At 42.8% G+C, this 24,004-nt stretch overlaps 1 protein-coding gene across 1 annotated transcript in view; it reads left to right on the top strand.

Annotated features, from left to right (window-relative positions):
- Nucleotides 1-22,780, top strand: part of RAI14 (retinoic acid induced 14) — a 107,839-nt gene extending 85,059 nt beyond the window's left edge. Inside the window, exons 5-16 of the mRNA XM_080933846.1 lie at nt 433-490; nt 1,237-1,307; nt 3,115-3,221; nt 3,867-4,045; nt 4,475-4,503; nt 7,267-7,353; nt 11,279-11,333; nt 13,773-13,891; nt 16,165-17,694; nt 19,404-19,553; nt 20,285-20,350; nt 21,064-22,780. Coding sequence (XP_080789972.1) covers nt 433-490; nt 1,237-1,307; nt 3,115-3,221; nt 3,867-4,045; nt 4,475-4,503; nt 7,267-7,353; nt 11,279-11,333; nt 13,773-13,891; nt 16,165-17,694; nt 19,404-19,553; nt 20,285-20,350; nt 21,064-21,141 — 2,529 coding nt within the window. The 3' untranslated portion in view covers nt 21,142-22,780. The remainder of the gene's footprint in view (nt 1-432; nt 491-1,236; nt 1,308-3,114; nt 3,222-3,866; nt 4,046-4,474; nt 4,504-7,266; nt 7,354-11,278; nt 11,334-13,772; nt 13,892-16,164; nt 17,695-19,403; nt 19,554-20,284; nt 20,351-21,063) is intronic.
- The last annotated feature ends 1,224 nt before the right edge of the window (nt 22,781-24,004 follow it).

Raw genomic sequence — 24,004 nt, 5'->3', positions numbered from 1 at the left:
GAGACAGCTGGTGACCTTGGCTTGGGCCATCCCTGTGGACTCCCGATGGCTAAGTATGTTTAAGAGAGTGGGAGCCAAGGAAACTGTAGGTGACTCAGAGAAAGCTGCTGTTAGGAAGGGGGACAGAGAGTGAGAGAAGAAATGGGAAAAACCGAAGAGCCACAGGAGAGATGTTGGCGTGTGTTAATCAGGAGAGTCGGAGAGGTGCTGTGTGGGAAGAATGAATGGCCAGAGCAGCCAAGGGGTGACTGTATCTGGTGCCATGATTGTTTGGATAGCTATCTTCTTCCTCGTAAAGGACTGTGCCCACGGAGCTCTGAATGTAGACCTTACACACGTGTGTGCCCTTCTGAGTATCTGCCGCTTGATGGAGAAAGGCGGACACAATAGTATTTGTACAGTTATTCTAAGATACTTATTTTTGTCTCACAGTACAAGAGCCCAGCCGAAAGCACTGACCACTCGGGGAAAACAGCTTTGCATTATGCAGGTAACAGCCTTTCTCCTGTTGTTTTTCCTTGTCTGCTCTAAGGAAGGGTTCAGTCGTCAGCCCTTCCTGTGCTCTTCCTCGGGCTCATTTCCAGAATTCCTGGTGTCCCATTAGACCCAGTTCCCACGTCACACACAGATTTATTAAGGAATGCACCTACAATTAGCTTTCTGCCATGTAACCCGTTACCATGGTTAATGTATTCAACTCAGGCTGAGAGCACAGCTCAGAGATAAAGCGCATGCTTAGCATGTGCACAGTTCTAGATTCTTAAATCACTTTCAAGTCACTTTTTAAAAGCAGAGAGTTATGAGCACTTGTAGGTTTCAAAACTAGAAGATGCTGGGGTTTTGTGGGGTTTTTTTTGCAGGCAGAGGATCATGGTGAACGTCAATTGTGTGTGTAAGCCTTTGGCTTTACTGTCTGTCACAGCCTCATCTGACAGATGTTGATGCTGAATTTACAGGGGGCAATTAAATACATACTTCAGTTTACTTGTAGGTGTAGAAAAGCCTAGTCCCTGATAAGAAGCTAAATCAAATGCTTGCCTATGGGTGACTGGGAGTCCGTGGCTGTATCTGTGACTAAAGCCGAAATGAAGCAGGGTTGTCACCTCTTACACAGCCTTTTGAGCACGCTTCAGTGCCTTTCCCATTCCATGCAGGGCAAAAAGCGAACCCCCCTTCTTAGACATGGCGTTCCGGGTGGTTTGTGACTGACTGGCTGTGGTGTTTTTCCTTCCTCAGCGGCACAGGGGTGTCTTCAAGCTGTGCAAGCCCTCTGCGAACACAAGAGCCCCATAAACCTTAAAGACCTGGTACGTACCAGGGAAACACTGAGAGAAATGTGGTCGTGGGTTTCAACCAAGACTTTAGTAGCTGGCATATTTCTGTTTCTTTTCAACCAGAACTTTTTGGGCAAAAAAAAAATGCTTTCATATGTTAATACTTACGAATCCCTAAGCTATTAATGTGTTCCACAATGTGCTTCATAGAGATGTGCATTTTTACAGGTATGTGTCACTGTTCTGTTATTAGCCCAAATATGAATGAGTAAAATGTTTTTCAGTTTCTAAAAGTAGAAAATTGCGTATGATATGTCTCTTATTGATGTGACAAAGTACCAGACAGCAGCAGCTTAAGAAAGGAGGGATCCATTTTGGCTCACACTTTGAAGGTGCGGAGCATCTTGGCTGGGAAATCACAGCAGTGGGAACTGGAGGGAGGTAGCTACACTGCATCCACGGCTACACTGCATCCACGGCTACACTGCATCCACGGCTACACTGCATCCATGGCGTAGCATCGTGAAGCAGAGGGAGATGAATACTGTTTATCAGCTTGCTTTCTTCTTTTTATTCCACTCTGGCTGTCATGGTTAGTCCCTTAGAAATTCCCTCCCACAGATGTCCATAGGTTTGTCTACCAGAGTTATTCTACATCTTCTTAAGCTGACAATCAGCGTAAACGAAACTGTCAGAGACTCCTAGTTAGAATTTCCTTTGTTTTTTTTTTCTGTACGTGGGCATCATCTCCAGTGACTCCTGGTAGAATTTCCCAACTCTGAAGAGAACTTTTAGTCTATGTAAGGCTCACTGGCCTATTACGAGAATAACTTTATATGTGGCTCCAGGGTTTGAGGACTGACAGGCGTATGCTTGCCCCTGCTCCTAAATCTTCTGAACTGCAGAACTATTCCCAGTGCCCCCACTTCCCATGTCCTCCACAGCCTGAAACGTTTTGAGCCACAGTAGAATCCCTCCAGTGCAAATCTATTTCACACACGTGGCTGAAACATAATAAATCACAGAATCATTCACACGGAAAAAAAAAATACACAAACAGACAAGTCACTCACGCACCTGTTAAATCTGAGAGGCTTCTACCATTGGTTTTTGTTTTGTTCGGTTTTCTGTGTTTTGTGGGGGTTCTGTTTGGTTTTTTAGGATTTTTTTTTATGTATTAAAGTTTCCCCTGCATGTCTGTATGTGTACCACATGCATGCCTGGTGCCAGCAGAGGTCAGAGGGCATGAGATCCCAGGAACTGGAGTTATAGATGGTTGATTGTGAGCTACCATTGAATCCAGCCAGGTTCTCTGGAAAAGCAGCCAGGACTCTTAAGCTAAACCTGCTCTCAAGCCCAATAATTTTATTTTTTTAAAGTTTACATTTAAAATTGTGCATGTCCTGTTTATTGGGAGGCGCAGCGCACTCGATGTTAGGAGACGTACTGAGCAGATCAGTGAGTTCTCTCCTTCCTACGTGTAGAAGCAGGGGTGGGGCTTGGGTCTTCAGCAAGGACAGCACTGTTGAGCCATTTCTCCAGCCCGCATGGACTTTCCTCTCAGCATCCTCAGTGTGTGTATTCTCTCCCGTTACCAGGCAGAGCCAGTGATAGCCAATGGAACAAGCAAGCCATGGACTTCTAGAGAAAAGCTAAAATCAGTGAAGTTGCACAAGATTTGTGCTTAAGTGTAATGGTGACCCAAAGGGGAGCATGGACTGTCGCAGTGAATGGGAGAGGAGACAGTACCAGTCAGGACAGAAAATGTGGGGAGGCCTAAACCCTCACAGTCCTGGTGTTTGGAATTGGAGTTACAATCTCAATGGTGTTTCTTTCCTAGGATGGAAACATACCCCTGCTCATCGCAGTACAAAATGACCACAGTGAGGCCTGCCACTTTCTCCTGGATCACGGTGCAGATGTCAATTCCAGGGACAAGAACGGAAGGTAGCTCACGTAAAGGCAGACATCATAATTTCAGGGATATACCTATTTTGTTACATGTTATAAAATGGTTTTCTTTGTACTCATCTACCTTCCTGGTAATGGAGGGTCTGTTTTGACTTTTAAAAAAACTTCCCCTGATATCCATGAGCAGGACTGGGTCTGCGACAAAACTAATTAAATATTAAACTGAATAAGCAATTTTTTTTATCCAAAACAAAAGTAAATATATTGGATGCATTCAAAAATGATTTTAGAGCCAGGTATGGTGGCATCTGTCTTTAATCCCAGAGGCCAGAGGTAGGTGACCTTGAGATCAGGGCCAGCCTGGCCTACAGAGAAAATTCTGGGACAACCAGGACTACACCGAGAAACCCTGTCTTGACACAGCAGCAACAACAAAATAATTTTAATAATGTAAGCTCTTCAAAATACTAGACTCAAGAGAATCCAGCCTCCAACGAAAGCTTGGTATCTGTACCCGTCATTGGGGTTCTATTGTTGTACACCAAGTGTGGGAGACTGACTGCTGTTTGGTTTAATGTTTTGATTTAATCCTGTTTCCTTGTTTCCCAGTGAGTCCCAGGAAAGCGTGTCCATCTTTGGCTACCGCTAAACTTGTCTCTCTCTCTCTCTTTTTCCCTCTAGAACCGCTCTCATGCTGGCGTGTGAAATTGGCAGCTCTCACACAGTGGAAGCCTTAATTAAAAAGGGAGCAGATCTGACCCTTGTAGATTCTCTTGGACACAATGCCTTATATTATTCCAAACTCTCAGAAAATGCAGGAATTCAGAGCCTTCTATTATCAAAAATCTCTCAGGATGCTGGTATGTGAAAGAAAATAGCTGATGTTATTTTAAATTCACCCACTTGTTTTCCCCAACGGGATAAAGGAATTTTTGCAATATGATATGTTTTATTATTCTTGTAAACATATGCTTGAAGATAAAGAAAGTTTGAAATGTTGTGTATGGTGATGTGTGATGTGTATGTGTGTGTTTTTTGTGTGTATGTGCGTATGTCTGAGAAAGAGACTGTGTGTGGTTTGTGTGTGGGGGTGTGTGTCTGTGTGAGTGTGTGAGTATGTATGTATGTGTGTGTGAGAGAGAGACTGTGTGTATAGTTTGTGTGTGTGTGTCTGTGTGCATGTAAATGTGTGTGCACATGCATGTGTCTATCCACCTGTCCACCCAAAATTTGTAAATAATATGAGTGATGGTTCTTATAACCTTTTTTCTTTTACTTTCTCTCTTTAGATTTAAAGACCCCAACAAAACCAAAGCAGGTAGGTATTTATTTGGGGGCAAGGTGCTGTTTTTTGTTGTTGTTGTTGTTTGTTTATTTGTTTCTTACATTTGCTCATGCCAGTATAAAAATGCTGAGAGTAAATGCTGAGGTGTATTAGAATAGTGATTAAAAACTGGGCTGAAAATACTTAAGAATGGGCATAAATTTTGAAGAAATGACTCATTGTTGTGTGATGGCAAGTATTTTCTTAATGATGTCACTGTTTTCAAAAGTTTGTACTTCATACTTACTACCTTTTGTTTTTCAGTGAAGTTTAGTAACGCAAACTGGTGTGAAAAATGTGTGGCTAAATCTTGAAAGTAAATGAAAATGTCTTAAATATCACATCCTATGGGTGATTTTATATGTGTGTGTGTGTGTGTGTGTGTGTGTGTGTGTGTGTGTATACATGCATGAAATTGCTAAGCTTTTTGAGAAAATAAGAGATTGGGCTATTTTAATTGCAGTTTGTGGTACTGCATTGCTGTTATACAGAGCAGTGATGAAGATGTTCCTCATTGGAGTCTCCTAAGCGTGTGTTTACTCTCTGTGTATGTCTGGCTGTTTTGTGCATTTATACACTGAGGGTTTTCAGGCATAGAAAGCATATACTTAAGTCTGGATTTATTATGTGCTAACTGTTGCTTATCAGGACCCTTTGCACACAAGGCTGTCCTTCCCCTCATTCCTTAAAAGTAGGGGTGTGGTGGGGGGAGTGAACGGAAGAAGTGCAGAGGTGCAGACCCTCTGCATTAGGAGGGAACGCTGACTGTGAACACATTCTGGGTTCTAAGTATGATAGGCATGCCTTCATCCCTCCCAGTTCTACAACCTTAATCCCGTGGGTTTGGGGGGGCAGTTCTGGAAGAAAACCTAGCGCATGTGCATGTTCCTTATCGCTCTGTGGGCAGTGTGTTTCAGAGCCTGAGGAAGTTGACTATGTAGCTGCCGGGTGTTCTCATGTATTTGCTCAGCTACGTGCTCAGACTTTACTAACATAACTAACCCGCCTCCCTTCTCTGGACGGTGATAACTTTCAGCATGGCCAAGTCTCTAAAATAAGCTCAGAAAGAAGTGGAACTCCAAAAAAACGCAAAGCTCCACCACCTCCTATCTGTCCTACCCAGGTAAAACTCGAAAGCAAGTGTATGGATGGATAGACAGACAGACAGATCCAAAAGCCTCCGTTCTGTATGTAGGTGCAAAGGAACACTGTACTACAGAGCCCTAAATACATGTTCTGAATCTTCCTTAGTAGTTTTAAATTTCAAGTTATGGGGCTGGGTGTGTAGCATAATGACAGGGTTCCTGCCTAGTGTGTGTGTGACCCTGGGTTGGTTCTCCAGAAGAAACACACACACACACACACACACACACACACACACACACACTTGGGGGGGGGTGTCAGAGAGAGAGATAGAGAGCCTAAATGACTCTCTATCAGTATCAGTGTAAGTATCAGTCATTAAGCTGGAATATTGTGGATTTTATCTATCTCAAAATTAGATTTTATTTTAAGACCTCAAGGAAATTTCTCCAAATCTTATGACCGAGTTCCTTCCCCAAGATAATCTGAGATGCCGTTAGTTCCTCCTATCAACAGCTCAGGTGACTAGCTAGTGAAGACATAGATGATAATAAAGTTTACTTATTGTTTTATAAAGTGTTGATGCAATGGGGTTGGGGATTTAGCTCAGTGGTAGAGCACTTGCCTAGAAAGCGCAAGGCCCTGGGTTCAGTCCTCGGCACTGAAACAAAAATTGTTGATGTAATATATTTGCCTTTCTTATTATACTATGAGTGGCTAATGTTAAAAAGGTTTATTTTTTTTAACCTGAGTTTATAGTAACAACTTCAGGGAGCAATAGCAACAGAAGTGAGATGTCAGATAAAATCAGGCTACGTCTTATTGCTAAGGCAGTGTAAGCTATAAAGAGGCCAGTCCATATTTTTTTATTAATATAATATAGTTAATTTTATTTATTATTTTGGTTTTTTACAACTTTATTTTTTTTAAAAAAAAACAGATACGTGTACAGATTACTAAAAACATCTTAACGTAAATATATATGAATATATTTTTCACAGTACTCGATTTTTTTTAAAGATTTGATAATATGCATTGAAATCTTACTATTTACAATGATCATAAAGTACATGTAAAACAAAACATAGCATGGAAATAGTCAAAGTTTTTGGTGTGTAAAGATTAAACATAATGATTTTTAACTACCAAAAATTGCCACAAGGCTATCTTCTTAGCTCTTGAGTTGTTAATGGTTTAAGGTCTAGGGTCTAGGGGTACCCCACTCTAAGAGGGTGCTATACACTTTTTTTTTTTATAAGAAGGACTGAGGCTTTCACTTTTTGGCCTTTTTTTTTTTTTTTTTTTTTTTTTTTTTGGCTTCATATAGTCTGTGAATTGCTTTCTTGGTCCAGTCCATATTTAAGTGGTGGAGAGGACTGTCGAATCTGGTAGGTACTTGTAAATATGCTGGCATATTTGTTAATACTGTTCTCAACCCACAGGAGAACTTTATCGGTTTTAAAACCTGGTGCTGGTTAGTTAATACTGCATCGTTAATACCCTGACAGCTCTCAGCAGTACAGCTAGAATGTCTTGAAACTCTTGCCCCTTAAGTAAAGGAAACTACAGAACCCTCCCGTTAGGTTTAACCATAGGGACTAAGACACAGAACCAGGGAAGACAAGACTCGGAAGACCCGCCTCTTTATTAGTGGTTTTCTTTTTTCTTTTTCAGTTGAGTGATGTGTCTTCCCCACGGTCGATAACTTCCACACCACTTTCAGGAAAGGAATCAGTATTTTTTGCTGAAGCACCCTTTAAGGTATCCCCTTCTCGTGTTGGAGTTTCTTAGCGTATTTATGATACCCGGATGGATGGCCTTGCTTTAATTTATACAATACTGTGCAAAAAAAGATTTATACTTCTGAATCACTGTGTCATGACGTTTCACCCCTTGATTATTTTTTCTGGACAAAGACTGCCATAAAACAAGATTGGAAAAATAAATTGTATTTACTAATCATTTTCAAATAAGAGGTAAATGCCATTTATGTAGAATCTTGAGGTCATAGAAACAGAAGGTAAAATGGTTTTCCTTGGAGTTGAAAAGACTGAGGAAGTAAGGCGGATGCTGAAGGAAAGAGGGTCTAAGCACTCTATTGGATAGCACAGTGACTAATGTTCACAGTGTATCTTCTTTAAGATTGTCAAGCGCTAGGAAGATGACTTAGTGCATTTAGTACTTGCTGAATGAAGAGCTGAGCTCACATCTGCAGAACCCACATCAAGTCCGGTTCAGTTAGTTATCCCTGGGTCAGGCCTCCTGCCATTCTTAGGGTGAGAGGCCATGTTGCTAACAAAGAGGAAAACAAGAGGAACACCCAAGGTTGCCCTCTGATCTCCATGCTCTCCCATGAACGCAGGGATCCATATTCACACAGATACAGTGTCCTCAGACACACTGGAAGAGGGCATTGGATCCCATTACCCATGGTTTTGAGCCACTATGTGGTTGCTGGGAATTGAACTCAAGACCTCTGGAAAAGCAGTCAGTGCTCTTAACAGCTGAGCCATTCCTCCGGCCCTATAAAACAAAATACTCAAAGCAATGTTAATGCTCACAATTTACCCATCCCTCATCATATAAATCAAGACATCCCTGTGTACACAATAAATATATGCGGTGTTCATAAATTACAATTTATTTATTTTTTAATTTTAGAAATTTAAATGCATTTACTTTAAGTGTATGAGTGTTTTGTTTACATGAATGCGTTTGCACCATTGTGCATGCAGTGCCTTCAGAGGCCCAAAGAGGGCATTGGATTCCCTGGGGTTGGAGTTACGTAGTCAGTATCGATACAGCATAAGTGCTAGGAATTGAACCTAGGTCCTCTGGCAGAGCAGCCACTGCCCCTTAACCACTGAGCCATCTCTCCAGCCCAAATTAAAACTCTTAAAAACTGAAGGTGGTCCCTGCTTCTGGTTGGTAACACTCATCTCCTTTCTTTTGGAATACGGATTATTTATAAAATGACAGTAATATTTTTTTAAGAAATTCTCTACGTGAAGTAACAGTATCCTGCATCGGACACTGGGATAGAAAAAGTACACTAACAGCGACAGATGTGCACACACCTGGAAATAACCAGCTAAGGGAAGAGAAGCACAAAGATCGAAAGTTCATGCTATCCCAGTGTAGCAAGTTCATGGCCAGCCTGAGCTTTGTAAAGTGAGCTCCTGTTTCAGAAATCAGGACCGAGGGATTTGGCTCAGTGGTCGAGTTTTTGCCTAATAGGTCGAAGCCCCAGACTATGCCCCTGGTGTGAACATAAAAGGGTTACCAGTGGGGAAAGTGCCTGTAGTCTGGATACACACTGTTACAATTTAGTTAGCAATCATCCATTGTGCCGATGTCTCTTTTTTTGGCCAACTGTGTTCTGAACACAGACATTAATGTTAACAGATACCCGGTAATAGGCTTTGCAGCTGTTTTTATGAATCTCAAATTTTCCCAGGTGGGAAGTGTATTGTTATATTTTTAAAGAAAAGTAGAAGGTCTGAAGAGACGGCTCGGTGTGGAGCATGTGCTGCCCTAGTAGACCTCGGTTCCACTGCAGCATCCACACCAGACAGACAGCTCCCGGCTGCCTCTGACTCCGGCTCCAGAGGGTCTGATACCCACTTGTGGGCTCTCCCAGCCCTTGTGCTCATGTGTACGTGCTTCCCATCCTCACATACAGTCACCTACAGGATTAAAAATATAATCACTCCATAGACAACTGCTTACCTAGACCTGGTCGTCTTACCAAGCTGAGTTGACATATCCAGCCCAAACAATAAGAGACTCTCTTCTTCTGGCTTTACAAATTCCTTTCCTGGCTGTAAAAGCAGTATGAATTTATTTTAGAAAGTCCATTAGGCCTTATTCCGCCAATTCCGTCAAGTGTGTATTTAGGAAGTACTTTTAAAAAGAGAGGAGAGCTCAGTGACTGTGATTGTCTGCCTAACAATCAGTAGGATGCTGTTGGAATAAAGTAAACTCATAAATATTAAATGAATCTCTGCTGTGAAGTTGGTTGCACGGTTACATCCTCCAACTCGGACTTAACTGAGGATGGATTCTGAGGCCCATTCCTGCACACTGACACTGCCTTCAGTGTGAGTAGGCTGTACCAGTAGACTTTTGAGACGAACACTTATGTAGGGCAGCACAAGGGAATCGTGGTCCCGTATTAGCGTCCTGATGTCATGTAATACCACTGTGGCTGTAGAGACGAAATGCGTCCTAACCATAGATGCCATGAATTGTAACTCCCAACAGTGAGCAGGGCTCTGGTTCCCAAGCATTACAAACCAAAGCAAGATTTTTTTTTTTTAATGGCAATTTAGAAAGGCTGAAGTTTAGAGAGACTAAAGGTCGGTGAGCATACATTACAGTTGAAATAGGCCTCTCGCTTTCTACAGGTGGGATTGTAAAATGTTAAGTATTTTGTATGTTTGACAATTTCTTTACAAGTTAAATGTGTGCCTACTATATGATCCAGCCCTGTCTCAAGAAAAGGAAAAAAAAAAATGTCTATACAAAGCCAGATACTTACTGCCTTATTCACAGTATCCTAAGCCGGAAACAGTGTAAATGTCATCAGTACTTGAGTGGACACAGATAATATAATGTATCTGTGTGATAATGCGCAGAAGAAATGAACTGTGGAGTGTGAACCGCACCAGAGATAGAAAGCCATCATTATGAATAGAAAAAAACCCAGTGACAAACATTCCCTTACTGTGTGACAGTACGTTATAGAAAATGAAAATCAGGGAGTCCTGGCTGCCTGGGGACAGAGCGGGCGGGGATTGGCTGTGTTGGGGAAACACTGGGGATGAGTGATGACAATCTGGTTGTCATGGTTCCTCTATCTGTGCCCATTTGTCATAATCTCATGAAACCGTCAACTACCGTTTGAGGCAGTTTATAGTGCGTACCTTATAAAGCTGAAGAGAAGAGGGCAGGACAGCCTATCCTTTATAAAGTGTCAGAAATAAGCCACTGTGTTACAGTGACCAACTCCATATATCCCTGTCATTGTAGCTCACCTCGATGACATGCAGTCGTCTCTGGCAAGGGCTCATTTTGTTGAGTTTAAGGAGCCTTGCGGTAGATTAACACATTTTTAGGGACAAACAAAATTTTAAATCAGTTTAAGACCATGAAAAATTTTGTTCACTTACAAAACTTTTTCCTCCCTGACAGCTCTTGTGTCCTTTGAAAGGAGTAATAGCAGAAAATTTAACAAGTTATAGATTAAAAAAAACACGTGTTTAATATACTTTAGTCAGTGCATGACCCAGATAAATACTATTTCTATTGAACTTTTCTATGAAAATAAACTCTAGCTCAGATTTTAGAATATAGTCCAAAAAAAAAAAAAAGTAAAAAAGTGGCTATATAAATTGTAATTGGAAGTATAACTACAGTTTCTAAAAAAATTCTGAGGGTATATCCTCTGCAGTTTCTGATATTTTCAAAATTACTCTTTTATAAGCAATTGTCTTTTACTTGCGTCTGTTTTAACTGTCTGTTTTTAAGTGAGGTTGTTCTATTTTACTAGTTTACCATTTTACTAGTCTATGACCATGAGACCTTCTTTCAGCAACTCAAGGGGAGAAGTCAGTTTGATCCTCGGGTGCATTGAACACGATATTTGGGAGAATTCTTTAACGGTCGCTTTTGTTTCTACACCCAGGCTGAGATCAGCTCCATACAAGAAAACAGAGACAGGCTGAGTGACAGCGCCACAGGTAGGAAGAGGAAAGTCGCCTTTCCTGCCTTTGACCACGTTCACTTTCTTCATGTTTACATAAAGAGGGGCAGAGTCCGCTCCAAGCACTCTGCGTGAGGTCGTGAGAACCAGCCTGTGCCTGTGACCGGACTGCCAGCAGTGCACAGGCCCTGCTCTCTCTACCACAAGGGGCCTCTGTTTACATGTTATAAGTTTGGGTGTAAAACAAAGTCTGTCTTCATTTGTCACTAACGGTTAGGATTTTTCTCTAATTACGAATGTGGCAGCAAAGAGGATTCTCGATTTCCTGCCCCCTCCGGCTGTAGACGTGTTCAGATACCACTTACTGTGCCGCACAGTTATTGGACCTGCTTTCAGTCTTAGTATTTAGTGTGTCAAGACTAAGCTTGGTTACTGTGGCCTGTGTGTTTTGCGCATTTACAGCTTGGGGGAGCACTCCACAGGTTTCAGGGTCTCGGCTTCTAGCATCACACTCTCATTGTGATGTGTCACAAGCGACAAGTTGTATCTCCAAGACAGAGGGGACTGTGCACCTAAGCGAACTTTAACACCTGCTATGGGCTCTGAGTACATCTAGATAAAGAGCGTGCTAGTAAATCAAAAGCAGTTACAACTGTGTCTTTTCTGAAAATCCTTCTATTTACATTCCAGTCCAGTTGTGCCTTTTAAGGGTCTGTCCTGGGACCACAGTTCTGAGACTAGCCTGTCTTGTGTAGTAAAAACCCTTTCTCAGAAAGAAAAAAAAAAAAAAAAAAAAGGAGTCCCCGTTAAAGGAGATGCAGCTATCCATACCCACTGTGTTGCAACTAATACTATCTTTAGAATTATATTTAAATGAATCTATATGATTTCAAAAGTCTCCCCTTTCCAACATTCAGTTTCTTATAGTGTATGTTTTACAAATGTGTGGGTTTGTGGACTTTAGAAATTAAATCTTCGTGGGCTGGAAATATGGCTCAGCAGTTAAAGAACACTGACTGCTCTTTAAGAGGTCCCGAGTTCAGTTCCCAGCAACCACACAGTGGCTCGCAACTATCTACAAGGGAATCTGATGCCCCCTTCTGGCCTGTGGATGTATATGCAACAGAGCACTCATTGAATACAATTTTTTTTTTAGGTTAAATTTTCCAGTTCTTGGTAGAAATTAACTCATGTAACCGAATAAATGATCCGTTGGATAAAAAAAATCTATTATATTGTAGAAGTAACTTAAATTTCAGTCGCCTAGAATTGTTCTTAGGCTCTCATTCTGGTAGTTCATCACCCAACCCCCCGCCCCGTCCCGACTTCATGTCAGGGGTACTCAGAAAGCATCACAACATCTGAATCGTGCCTTATTATTAAGATATAGCTTTCCCGTGAAGAGCCATCACTTTTGCATCCATCTAAAGTGAGACTCGCATCCCTGCATTAAATAACTGTGAGAAAACGAGGATCATAAAGAACCATCCGCTGTGTGCAGGGTGTAGTCTGCCGTCTGTGGCCAGTAATCACTGGTTAAGGGGGCTGTTGTCAGGAAGGGACGCAGCCAGGCCAGTAAGCACAGCTTCTTCAGGTAGACATGTTTGTCATAGGAAACTTTCTAAATGCATCGTGACATTCTCAGGCAAGTCCCGTGGCTCAGCGAGCACCCAGAAGTCTTCCTTGTCTCAGCATTGGGCTCTGTATTCCTTTAGATGATGTTTTGGTATGATAATCAGTACATTTAAGAATTGTGACTTTCCCAAGAAGGGTAAATTTAGTATGATTAAAAGAGACCATTTTATGCGATGCTGGTCGATGAATGCTACTTAGGGGAGCTTGACCAGCGTCCCGAGGGATGCGTGCCTGGTCCTTTGTCAGTGAACCGCGAAAGGATCAAACGTGTGTTGAAAGTCTTTATAGAACACAGCACAAACTGTGAATATGAAGAAAATGGAAATTAAAGTTTTGTAAGTCGTGAACCCGAAAGGGCAGATTTGGGGCAGACATGAGAAGTTCTGCCCCAGCAACAGATGGCTTTTAAAGGGAGAGTAATTAAAGCAGTTGACCCCCTCAGTGGGCATTAGGAAGGCTGTGCTGATGCTCCCATGCGGGCTACCTTTTACTGGACAGAGGAGAACAGAGACTCGGGAAGCCATCTGCTGAGTGCCAAAGCAAGACGATAAGCCCGAAGGGTATAAAGTAAACCAGATACAGAGAGATGGGAAAAGACTCACAGCCGGGACCCAGGAGGCACAGAGAGAAGTGAAAAACTCGAGATACGGAATTGGAGTGGGTGGGTACCATACTGTGAGCATTCAGTGCCTTCCTTTCAGCTGTGTCGGTCTTAGGATTCCACAGCAAGAAAACACCAGCGCCTGAAAGCATCATCACTCTGCCTGGCTGGGTAGGGGCCGCCAGAATAACAACTTTCATTGTTAAGATATTCCTCTACATTCCCTTTCTGTTTCCCAAGGTGCTGACAGCTTATTGGATATAAGTTCTGAAGCTGACCAACAAGACCTTCTTGTCCTCTTGCAAGCAAAAGTGGCTTCCCTTACCTTACACAATAAGGAGCTACAGGACAAATTGCAGGTCGGTAAATCTATTACTGGCACAGACTACTTAAAGTATTGGTTTGTTCAAAGGTAGTTAGGTTCGCTTTTAAATAGCCACATATGTTTCTTTTTAAATCTAGTTAGCTTTAAATTTTTTAATGGTTTCAGATTATTTGTTTAATACTGTTCACTAATTCCATTTCTGGAAATTGCTATATTATACATAGTTATATATAGTTTGATAAGTACTGTGTCAAGTAGAAAATTTAAGTATAGAATATAGATAAAATTCATTTAGTAAGTAGTTCAGCGCACTGGCTGCTCTTCCAGAGGACCCAGGTTCAATTCTCAGTACTGACACAGCAACTCACCACCGTGTGAGACCCCAATGCCAGAGGATCTGGCTTCCTCGCTCAGACTTATGTGCAAGAAAGACATCAATGCAAGTAAAAATAAATCTTTGTCAAATAAAATTAGCACATATATATGGTATGCACAGAATTATATATGACAATTTTTATTTATAAAATTTTATAGTTCCATTTATATATATATATCACATTTTCCTTTTATAGATACACATGTTTATATAATTGGTCACCACTCTCCTGTTCCCTCCCATCCCCCTCTGTCTCCTGCTGGAGCCCTTCTTCCTAGCAAACCCCCTCTCACTTCTATGTCTTCTCTGTGCGGCACATGGATTTTAACTAGAGTCTCCTGCACACGTATGGTTAGGAGGTGATTCACTGGAACAAGAGCAACTCCTCAGTGACTACACCACTGTCGCTCCTTCCCCAACAATCCATAACAGCCAGAGGTCGCTCAGGAAGGGATGGGGCCTCTCGGTCCTGCACCCACCCATAACGAAATGACATAATCACGGTTGCAGTGAGTTCCCATGTGCAGTGGTTGTTGCATGTCCAGAGGACATCTTGTTGCTCCACTTCTTTCCCTGTGGCTCTTTTCCCCTTCCATGATGTGCCCTGAACCTTGGATGGAGATGATGTAGCTGCCCCACTTAGGACTGGGCAGTCAGTCTGCCATCACTTATCCCCAGCACTGTGTCCATCTATGGGTTCTGTATGAACTGTCTCCCACCTGTACTTTGAGATGTCTCTGATAAAGACTGGTCAGGGCACTAGCCTGTGTGTGTAGACCCGAGTCTTAAGACTGTGGCCATGTAGGAAAACTAAGTAGGAGTAGTAGGTTTCCTCTGTCCCTGGGATCTATCCCTTCCGAGTCATGGGCTCTTGACCATCGTTACAGACCAAGTCCTGAGCTTCCTAGTATAAAGTGGCCAGCATCCACTTAGAAGTATCATACTACCGTTGTGCCGGGCAGCTCGTCTTGCCTGGACGGTCATGATTGCAGAGTTCACCAATGGGAAACATTGCGGATGACTTTGCTTTCCTGTCAGCCTACAAGGCATCTTCCGCTGTGAAAGTTTGCCGGTCAAGAGGAAGTTTCTGGCTCAGCTCCAGCTCGGTTCCCCCTTATTCTGTAACTGAAGTTCTGGTGGGAGACCAAGGGCAAGGTCAACAACCTGTATTGTTTGAGAAACTTTACACTTCTAATCAACAACTCATAGAGAAAAATTCCATACACCTCTGGGATTTCCATTATATAACCCATGGCTTCTGGCAGGAGCATGATCCGTCCATGGAGAATACCTCTGTGCAAACTCTTTTAATTTTTAGATTATAATTTTAATAAGCTTGTAAAATAAATAAAAGGGTTCCATATGGATTTTTTTATATATCCTTACTTCTGGTTACACATCTTTCCTTCCCCCTCCACATCCTCCAACTTACTTCCTTACTTGGACATTAAACATTGAAATTTTATACTTAAAACTTTTAATGTGCACACTACTAGCCATTGATTTAGCTCTCTAATCTAATTAGATCTCTAATCGTGTTAAGAACCTGATTAAAAAAAAAAAAAGAAAGAAAGAAAAACCTATGCCCTGCTTTGGACAGTTAAAATGATATGAGAAACGGTGGCCAGTCTCCTGTTTTGTTTTTTTTTTTTTAAATATTTACTATAACAAGTTTACAAACAAAAAAAATTGAATCAGACGTTTTATGGATCAAACACTCCCAATGTTTTAAAAATACAGAAATGACCTGTCCAGATAGAACAATCAAATCAGCTCACACTGGAAGTCTGGCTCTTGCGCAGCAGGCCCTGGAGAACATGTGCAGAACTCTCACACTGCCCTTCCGTACCTAAACATCAGGCTGTCCGTGGTGTTCCACTTGTTTGCACGCCTAGCCTTAGTGTTACTTACCTTCCTTGTTTCTTTCCCAGGCCACACTGCCCAAGGAAACCGAAGCTGACCTAAGCTTTCAGTCTTCCCATCCCACCCAGTCTGACCTGGCCCCGTCCCCAGGCAAACCTGGAGACATTCCTTCCTCGGATGCCCAATCATCCCTGCCTGTTGAGCATCCGGTGGGGACATCTACCACCAACAGTGAAGCCATCATCCAGCAGCTACAAGATTCCTTGCACAACTTGCAGAAGAGATTGGAGAGCTCTGAAGCCGAGAAGAAACAGCTGCAGGATGAACTCCAGTCACAAAGGACAGACCCGATGTGCTTGAACAATACTGAGATTTCAGAGAATGGCTCAGACCTCAGTCAGAAACTCAAAGAAACTCAGAGCAAGTACGAAGAGGCCATGAAAGAAGTCCTGAGTGTGCAGAAGCAGATGAAGCTGGGTCTCCTCTCCCATGAGAGCACGGATGACTATCCACGTCTCCGAGAGGCTAGGGTCACCGATGAAGACATTGACACACTGAAGCAAGACCTGCAGAAAGCGCTAGAAGAAAGTGAAAGGAATAAGGAACGGGTGCAGGAGTTGGAGACAAAGCTTGTAGAGAAAGAAAGGGCTGACGTGACCAAGCCATCTGCAGAGGTGTGTGAAGAGATCAAAAGTTCCTACTGCTCTGTCATCGAGAATATGAATAAGGAGAAGGCATTTTTGTTTGAGAAATACCAGCAGGCCCAAGAAGAAATCACGAAACTAAAAGACGCACTAAAAAGCCAGATGCCACAGGAAGCCGCTGATGACTCTGGGGATATGAAAGAGACCATGAACAGGATGATCGATGAACTCAACAAACAGGTGAGCGAGCTGTCACAGCTGTACAGAGAAGCCCAGGCAGAGCTGGAGGATTACAGGAAGCGGAAATCTCTAGAAGATGCAGCCGAATATATTCCCAAGGCAGAGCATGAGAGGCTAGTGCACGTGTCAAACCTGTCCAAGGCCAAAGCGGAAGAAGCACTGTCCGAGATGCGGTCTCAATATTCCAAAGTGCTGAACGAGTTGACTCAGCTCAAACAGCTGGTGGACGAGCACAAAGAGAACTCCGTGTCCATCACAGAACATCTGCAAGTGATAACCACGCTGCGGACTGCGGCCAAAGAGATGGAAGAAAAAATGAGCTCCCTCAAAGAGCTCCTGGCAAGAAAGGAAGCAGAAGTCACAAAGCTGGAGAAGCAGCTCGTGGAAGAGAAGGCTGCCATGAGCGACGCAATGGTCCCCAAGTCTTCCTACGAAAAGCTCCAGGCCTCCCTGGAGAACGAAGTCAATGCGTTAGCAACAAAATTAAAGGAGTCAGTAAAAGAGAAAGAGAAAGCCCATTCCGAGGTCGCCCAGGTTCGAAGTGAGGTCTCACAGGCGAAAAGGGAAAAGGAAAGCATTCAGACTCTCCTGAAATCCAAAGAGCAGGAAATAACTGAACTTGTGCAGAAGTTCCAGCGAGCTCAGGAGGAACTGGCCGGGATGAAAAGATGTTCTGAAACCTCGTCGAAGCTGGAGGAGGATAAAGATGAAAAGGTTGGCAAATGTTCCCTTGTTCTTGGATTTTTGGCACTACGTGCTCATAAGGCCCTTCAGATTTTGCTGTACTAAACATTTATGGAATTTGTTGGTAGCAGCCTGTGCAAATACTCAGAGGCCCTGTGTGTGTGTGTGTGTGTGTGTGTGTGTGTGTGTGTGTGTCTGTCTGTGTGTCTGTCTGTCTGTGTGTCTGTTTGTCTGTCTGTCACTGTCCCCAAAAACACTTTAGTAGCATGAAGAGCCAAGGATGGTGATATACATCTGTAATCCCAGCACTTGTGAGGCAAAGGCAGGGTTGCAAGTGTGAGATACCCTGGGCTACATAACAAAAAGACTCTTATCTTTTAAATTGTAAGTATTTGGAATATTTTTTTTTAAAGACTAATGTGGAGACCCAGTAACACATATGCACTCACACAGAGAAATTAAAAACTAATAATTTAACACAGGCTTTGCTGGCATCCTAGGGTTGCTCTTGCTGTCATAAAACAGTATGACCAGAGCAACTTGGGGAGGAAAGAGTTTATTCTGCTTACACGTTCACATCATCACTGAAGGAAACCAGCAGAGAAACTCAAACAGGGCAGGAACTTGACAGCAGGAGCTGATGCAGAGTGACCACAGAGAGGAGTGCTGCTTACTGGCTTGCTCCTTGTGGCTTGCTCAGCCTGATCTCTTAATGGAATCCAAAATCACCAGTCCAGGAGTGGCACCACCCAAATGGGCTGAGCCCTCTCCAAACAGTCACTGGGTGTATTACTTTTCATTCTATGTCTGTGTACCTTTGAAAATGGGGATCAGGGAAAATAGTCTTCCTAGTGACTCAAGGGGTAAGGAGACGGGTCACACTCTTCCCGGACTCTGGACCCTTAACAGTAGTCGTGCTGGCTAGTTTTTTTTTTTTTTTTTTTTTTTTTTTTTTATCAGCTTGATACAAGCTAGGGCCATCAGAGAGGAGGGAGCCTCACTTAGGAAAGTGGCTCCCTCTGTAAGATCAGGCTGTAGGCGAGCCTGTAGGGCATTTAGAGATGATTCTGGGTTTGGCACAAAGGATGGAGAGGAGTTCGGGATCGCACAGTACCTGGATTTTCTCTGCATTCCCAGACCCTTATGCTCCGAGTGGCATTAGAACCCTATTCATTTTACCCAGGGACTGCTACGGTGACATGGAACATTGTTTTCACTTTAAAGCAAGATTCCCTAGAGGTGGTGGGACTCCTCGAACTTACTGATCATCCGACTCACTGAGAAAGGATGCCATATTGACGAGGGGAGAGGCGTGCCTGGGGCTTTAAGCAGGGGTCTAGGAGTTAAGCCTACCGTATTCATTTGACTTTGTTGATGGTGAAGAATCACTTCCGGGTTCGGCTGAAGTTCTCAGCGTCACAAGACAGGTGACAAATAATGGATGTGATTCTCGTTCTGGTTTAGATTTTTCCTACACTGCTTTTAAAGTAAGAGCAGGATGCTGGTGGTGTAGCTTTTCTTTCTCCTTGGGCACTTAAAACATAACAGTCTTCATCAGGCACCAACACCAAGGTCCTTACGGTTTGTCTGGACATTATGTGCTTTGTTTTGCAGATTTGAAAATTGTTTTTTAAAAAGGACTTGAAACAGACACTCAAAGAAATGATTGGTGTTGGAGGCGTAGAAGATCCTGGAACAGACATTACTAGCCCATTAACTCCATCCTTCTCTGTCACTAGATCAATGAAATGACCAGGGAGGTCCTGAAGCTGAAGGAGGCACTGAACAGCCTCTCACAGCTCTCCTACTCCAGCAGTTCATCCAAGAGGCAGACCCAGCAACTGGAGGCGCTGCAGCAGCAGGTCAAACACCTGCAGAACCAGCTGGCTGTGAGTTTTCTAGGCCTCTCGTGGGCTGGAGGGTGAGCAAACTTCACACAGCGTAGCTGGCTGTGACTAAAAGCCACTCGTGAGTAATGCATTCAAGACCTGTTGGTGAGAGGAAGCTGGGGAAACGCCGTTAAGCTTTCTAGGAGCCATTGCAACGAGTTGGGGGTTATATGTCTTATCACCGGGAAGGGAAAATCAGGATACTGACCAACATCGAGACTGTGACTGACTGTTCCTTGTTTCTGTCCTTGGTACAGATAACTAAAGAGCTAAACTCCGTTGGGACTACTATTTTAATGAATAGATTTTATTTTTAACTAAGCGAACAGATATTTGGTAATTGTGAGGTTGCAAATTACAAAAAAAAAAAAAAACTCTTAAAATCTCTATAATGAAGTTTGCCCGTAACTCAGCAGCTCTGAAATAGTTTCATTTTACCTGTCACCTATTTTCTTAGAACATTCACTTACACTGGCTATCTCTGAGCATGCGTGTTGTGTGTGTGTGTGTGTGTGTGTGTGATAAAATAATAAGTACTTTCTCTATAACTATTCTAACACTGACATACCAAAACACACAAGCCTGTGAATTTAAGGAAACCAGAAGCTTCCCATGTTAACATACAGAAGCAGATGCATGTCACCCAAGTGGCAGATTTTCATACTATCCGCTTCTTTAAAGACTCACACCACCACCAGGCTCGTTGATAAAGTCAAATTGTCTCTTTCTAGGAATGTAAGAAACAACACCAGGAGGTCATATCTGTTTACAGAATGCATCTTCTATATGCTGTTCAGGTATGGTAATACCAGTGACATCCTAAAGCAATATGGCAGCCTAATCGAGCAATGTAGAACACATCTGTCATCCCAGAGACTGGGCACTAAAGGCAGGAGGGCCAGGAAACCCAATACCACCCTCTGCTATATCATGAGTTTGAGAGATGCAACCCTGTCTCAAATAATAATGGTGAAAACCATAAGGCAGCAGATGTTGCCCAAAGTGCCATCATCAGACTAGCAGAATGAACTAGAATTGAAGGGGGGTGTCCTTGTTGAGAAGCCTCAAATACCTTTTGCTTTATCTCAGACTTTGTGTCAATAGCTTATGCCTTGCCTACTGATGGTAGATATACAGTGTGTTGAGGGAATATCGTTAGGAAAAATGTCTGTGCCTTTCCCTATTAGGATGACCCAGGCTTTATTCAGTAGTGATGCCAATATCCTCAGACCCTTAGCACTGCCTTGCCCTAGTGCTTTGCTTCTGGCTGGCTGGGCTCACATTCACAGCTAAGACCCCAGATTCCCATAGACTCAGCCATTCCCCAAAGGAAAAGCAGGGAGCTCTCCTTGACTCACCGTGGAAATGGGAAAATGGATAGCACTGACTTTCTCCTGAACATTGGGGGAAATAAACAAAAGGCTTCACCTCAGCCATTTCATTCTCCAGGGGAGCAGGTGCCATGACGTAAGCAGTGTTCTGATGCGTGTCTTCTGTGTGAATTTCCCAGGGCCAAATGGATGAAGATGTCCAGAAAGTCCTGAAGCAGATCCTCACCATGTGTAAAAACCAGTCTCAGAAGAAGTAAAAGATGCTTCGGCCGGACACTGCCCCGCGTTGCCTCTCTTTGTGTTAGGTCTGGAGTTGTCACTGACCACTGCCATTGTTCTTGTCTACGGTGTGCACTGTGGCCGAGCATCGCTTCTTTTCCAGAGGTTTCTGGGGACTAGAAGATGCCCTCCTCAGAACTCAGTACTCCAGACCAGCAGAGGTGACAGACCCTGCTATCTCTTCAGAATCTAGACATGGGATCAGCCACGCTCAGAAGTCTGGTCTACCTTCCTTGGTACCTGACCATCGTAGTGGCTTCACTGAGTGATCGGCTGAGGATCATGCAGTGAGTGGTCCCTGATCCCTGCCTTTGGAATGTGCCATTCAGCACAGGAGAGCATTTGCCTTCCATTCCCAAAACACGATTTACTTCCTAACTAATCTAAAATGACACTAAAAGTGAGTGCGTAAGACCCTTCATCCTGTGGACTTAAAAATCTTCCTTGTCCTCCCAGCTGCCTTAAATCTCATTACCCCGCTATTAGCTAAATATACAAAGTCTTAAAGAGTGAGCTCTCTTTTCAAAGTTTTTCAAGTAAATCAACATATTGCAAATTTTCTATGCAAACTTGCCTAGAAAACTTTCCATAATTCTCAGGAAGCCCAGATATTGTATTTCAACAAAGGACAGTAAACAATGTGTTTACAGCCAAAAGACATGCCTCATGGTTCTTAACCTCAATTTTTTAAAGTGTTTTTTTTTCCTCTACGATATTTTTATTGGCTTTCAAAGATGTTTTCATAGCTAAAGCCCTAAGTAAGTGAGATTAGATTATATTGACATTATTTTTAGATAAACATACTTAAGACTTCTTAAAAATGTAATTTTTGTTTCCTCAAAAGTTTTCAGCTATAGATTGCACAGGGTAGTTATATATTCCAAACTCAGTATGAGCCACCACCAGTACCTAGGACTTTCTGTGGTCTATTTCTGAGTGCAGGGAACCCTCCTTTGGCCCATTGAAATTGTAAACACCCCAAACTCCAGCACTCACAGATGATTCCTGAAAGGACTGTCAGTCAGCCAGCTTCTCCATGTTGGAAGTAAAAGTCCCAACATGGTAACGTGGTGCATAGCAAAAAGTCTTGGGGGAAGATGCCTGTGGACCATCCTTTCAGGTTAAAGAGGCTCGACTTGCTTACAGCTTCTCTTGTGGCCCAGATCATGAGGGACATAAATGAAACAAAGAGCTTTTGGTGTGTTACTGAAAACACAGGTCCACTCTGACAGGGCCCATCAACTGCAGGGCTGCCTCTGCTCTGAGGCCCTGGGCTGTATTGGGTGTGTTCATCTGTCTTGGGTAATGATCAATACCAGCGAAACAAAAGTGGCTTTAGGTTGGTGGCGGTACTTTTCTTAAGTTGTCTGATTACAGTTCAACATTTCTTAAAATGCCCCCCAAAGAAATGTGAAAGGATTTGCCAACAGGACCTAAGAAACAACAAAGCCACCCCCCCTCGTGCCCCCACACAGAAATGCTGCAGAGTGTAAAACTTGAGACTGTTTTGTAGGATGCCTGACAAAGTGTAGCCTTTTTCCTGTGTCAGGATGCATATTTATTACAAGTATTCTGGTTAAATATTGAAAAGTTATATGCTGTAGTTTAGAATGTTTTTTTTTTTTGTCTTTGTAATTTACAGAAATTATTGCAGAAAATAAACGTGGTTCATTTTGCATCCCTTTTATTGATTTGTGGTGTATTTGTGAGACGATCTGCAGTTACAGTAACACTTCAGGGTGATGGTTTTTACATCCTACTTGGCCAGTGGGAGCTGTCCCCACCAGATCACAGAAGAACACACCATCCTGGAGCTGTCCCCACCAGATCACAGAAGAACACACCATCCTGGAGCTGTCCCCACAGATCACAGAAGAACACACCATCCTGGAGCTGTCCCCACCAGATCACAGAAGAACACACCATCCTCGAGCTGTCCCCACAGATCACAGAACACACCATCCTCGAGCTGTCCCCACAGATCACAGAAGAACACACTATCCTGCCTCCAGGCTGGTGGGTTCATCCTGAATTCTGTTCTACTTTAGGGCAGTCATGTCATAGTCCTTTAATTCAAAAGGGCTTTTCATTTAAACTGCAGGCTTTCTGTTTGGAAAACACTGGATTTCCCCCTGCCTCTATCCTCTTTAAGAAACTTTTTTTTTAAGTAAATAAATCTTTTTATTGTATTACTAAGGAGAATTCAGTGCTCAGGAGGTGGGAACAGGGAGATCGGCAGGGCAGTGAATACTGCACTGGGTTCTATGATGATTCTATCTCTAAAAGCAACAAACACAACAAAATCAAATGACTTTTATAGGACGAAGTTTTATGTTAAAATCATCAAATATTCAATAGGAAATAATTGGTGTTTTTGCTTACATAGCATAATATAATACTATATAATATAACCAATTCCCTCCATCCCTAGCTCAGGTCTTCCAATGCCAAATCAGAGGTTATTGGTGCTTTACGTTACACATTGACACTTGATTTCTAGGGAAGTGTTTGTGTGATACTCGATGTATTTGAACCTTTAATGTCCTCCTTCTCCATAGTCCCCACCCACAAAAAAAGGAAGACAAAAAAAAAAAAAAAAAAAAAAGACATAAAATGTAAAGGGAATAGGGTTTATGTTTTAAAATATCAAGTACATGCTCCCCAAGAAAATAACTGACATCCCTGGACCCAGCATACCAACTCAGAGGGTGATTCTTCAGGATACATCAGTGGACGGGAGGTATGCCCTTCATGATCAGATGTGTAGGCTTAGATTTTTCAAAACCCACTCTACTAAAGGGTTCCTAAACGCTTCAACCTTTATAACCCAGCGACCAGAGG

The sequence above is a fragment of the Micromys minutus genome (genome assembly GCF_963924665.1).
Source record: "Micromys minutus genome assembly, chromosome: 20".
Classification (NCBI taxonomy): domain Eukaryota; kingdom Metazoa; phylum Chordata; class Mammalia; order Rodentia; family Muridae; genus Micromys; species Micromys minutus.
The sequence above is the reverse complement of the archived record's forward strand: the minus strand, read 5'-3'. Positions and strand labels throughout refer to the sequence as shown.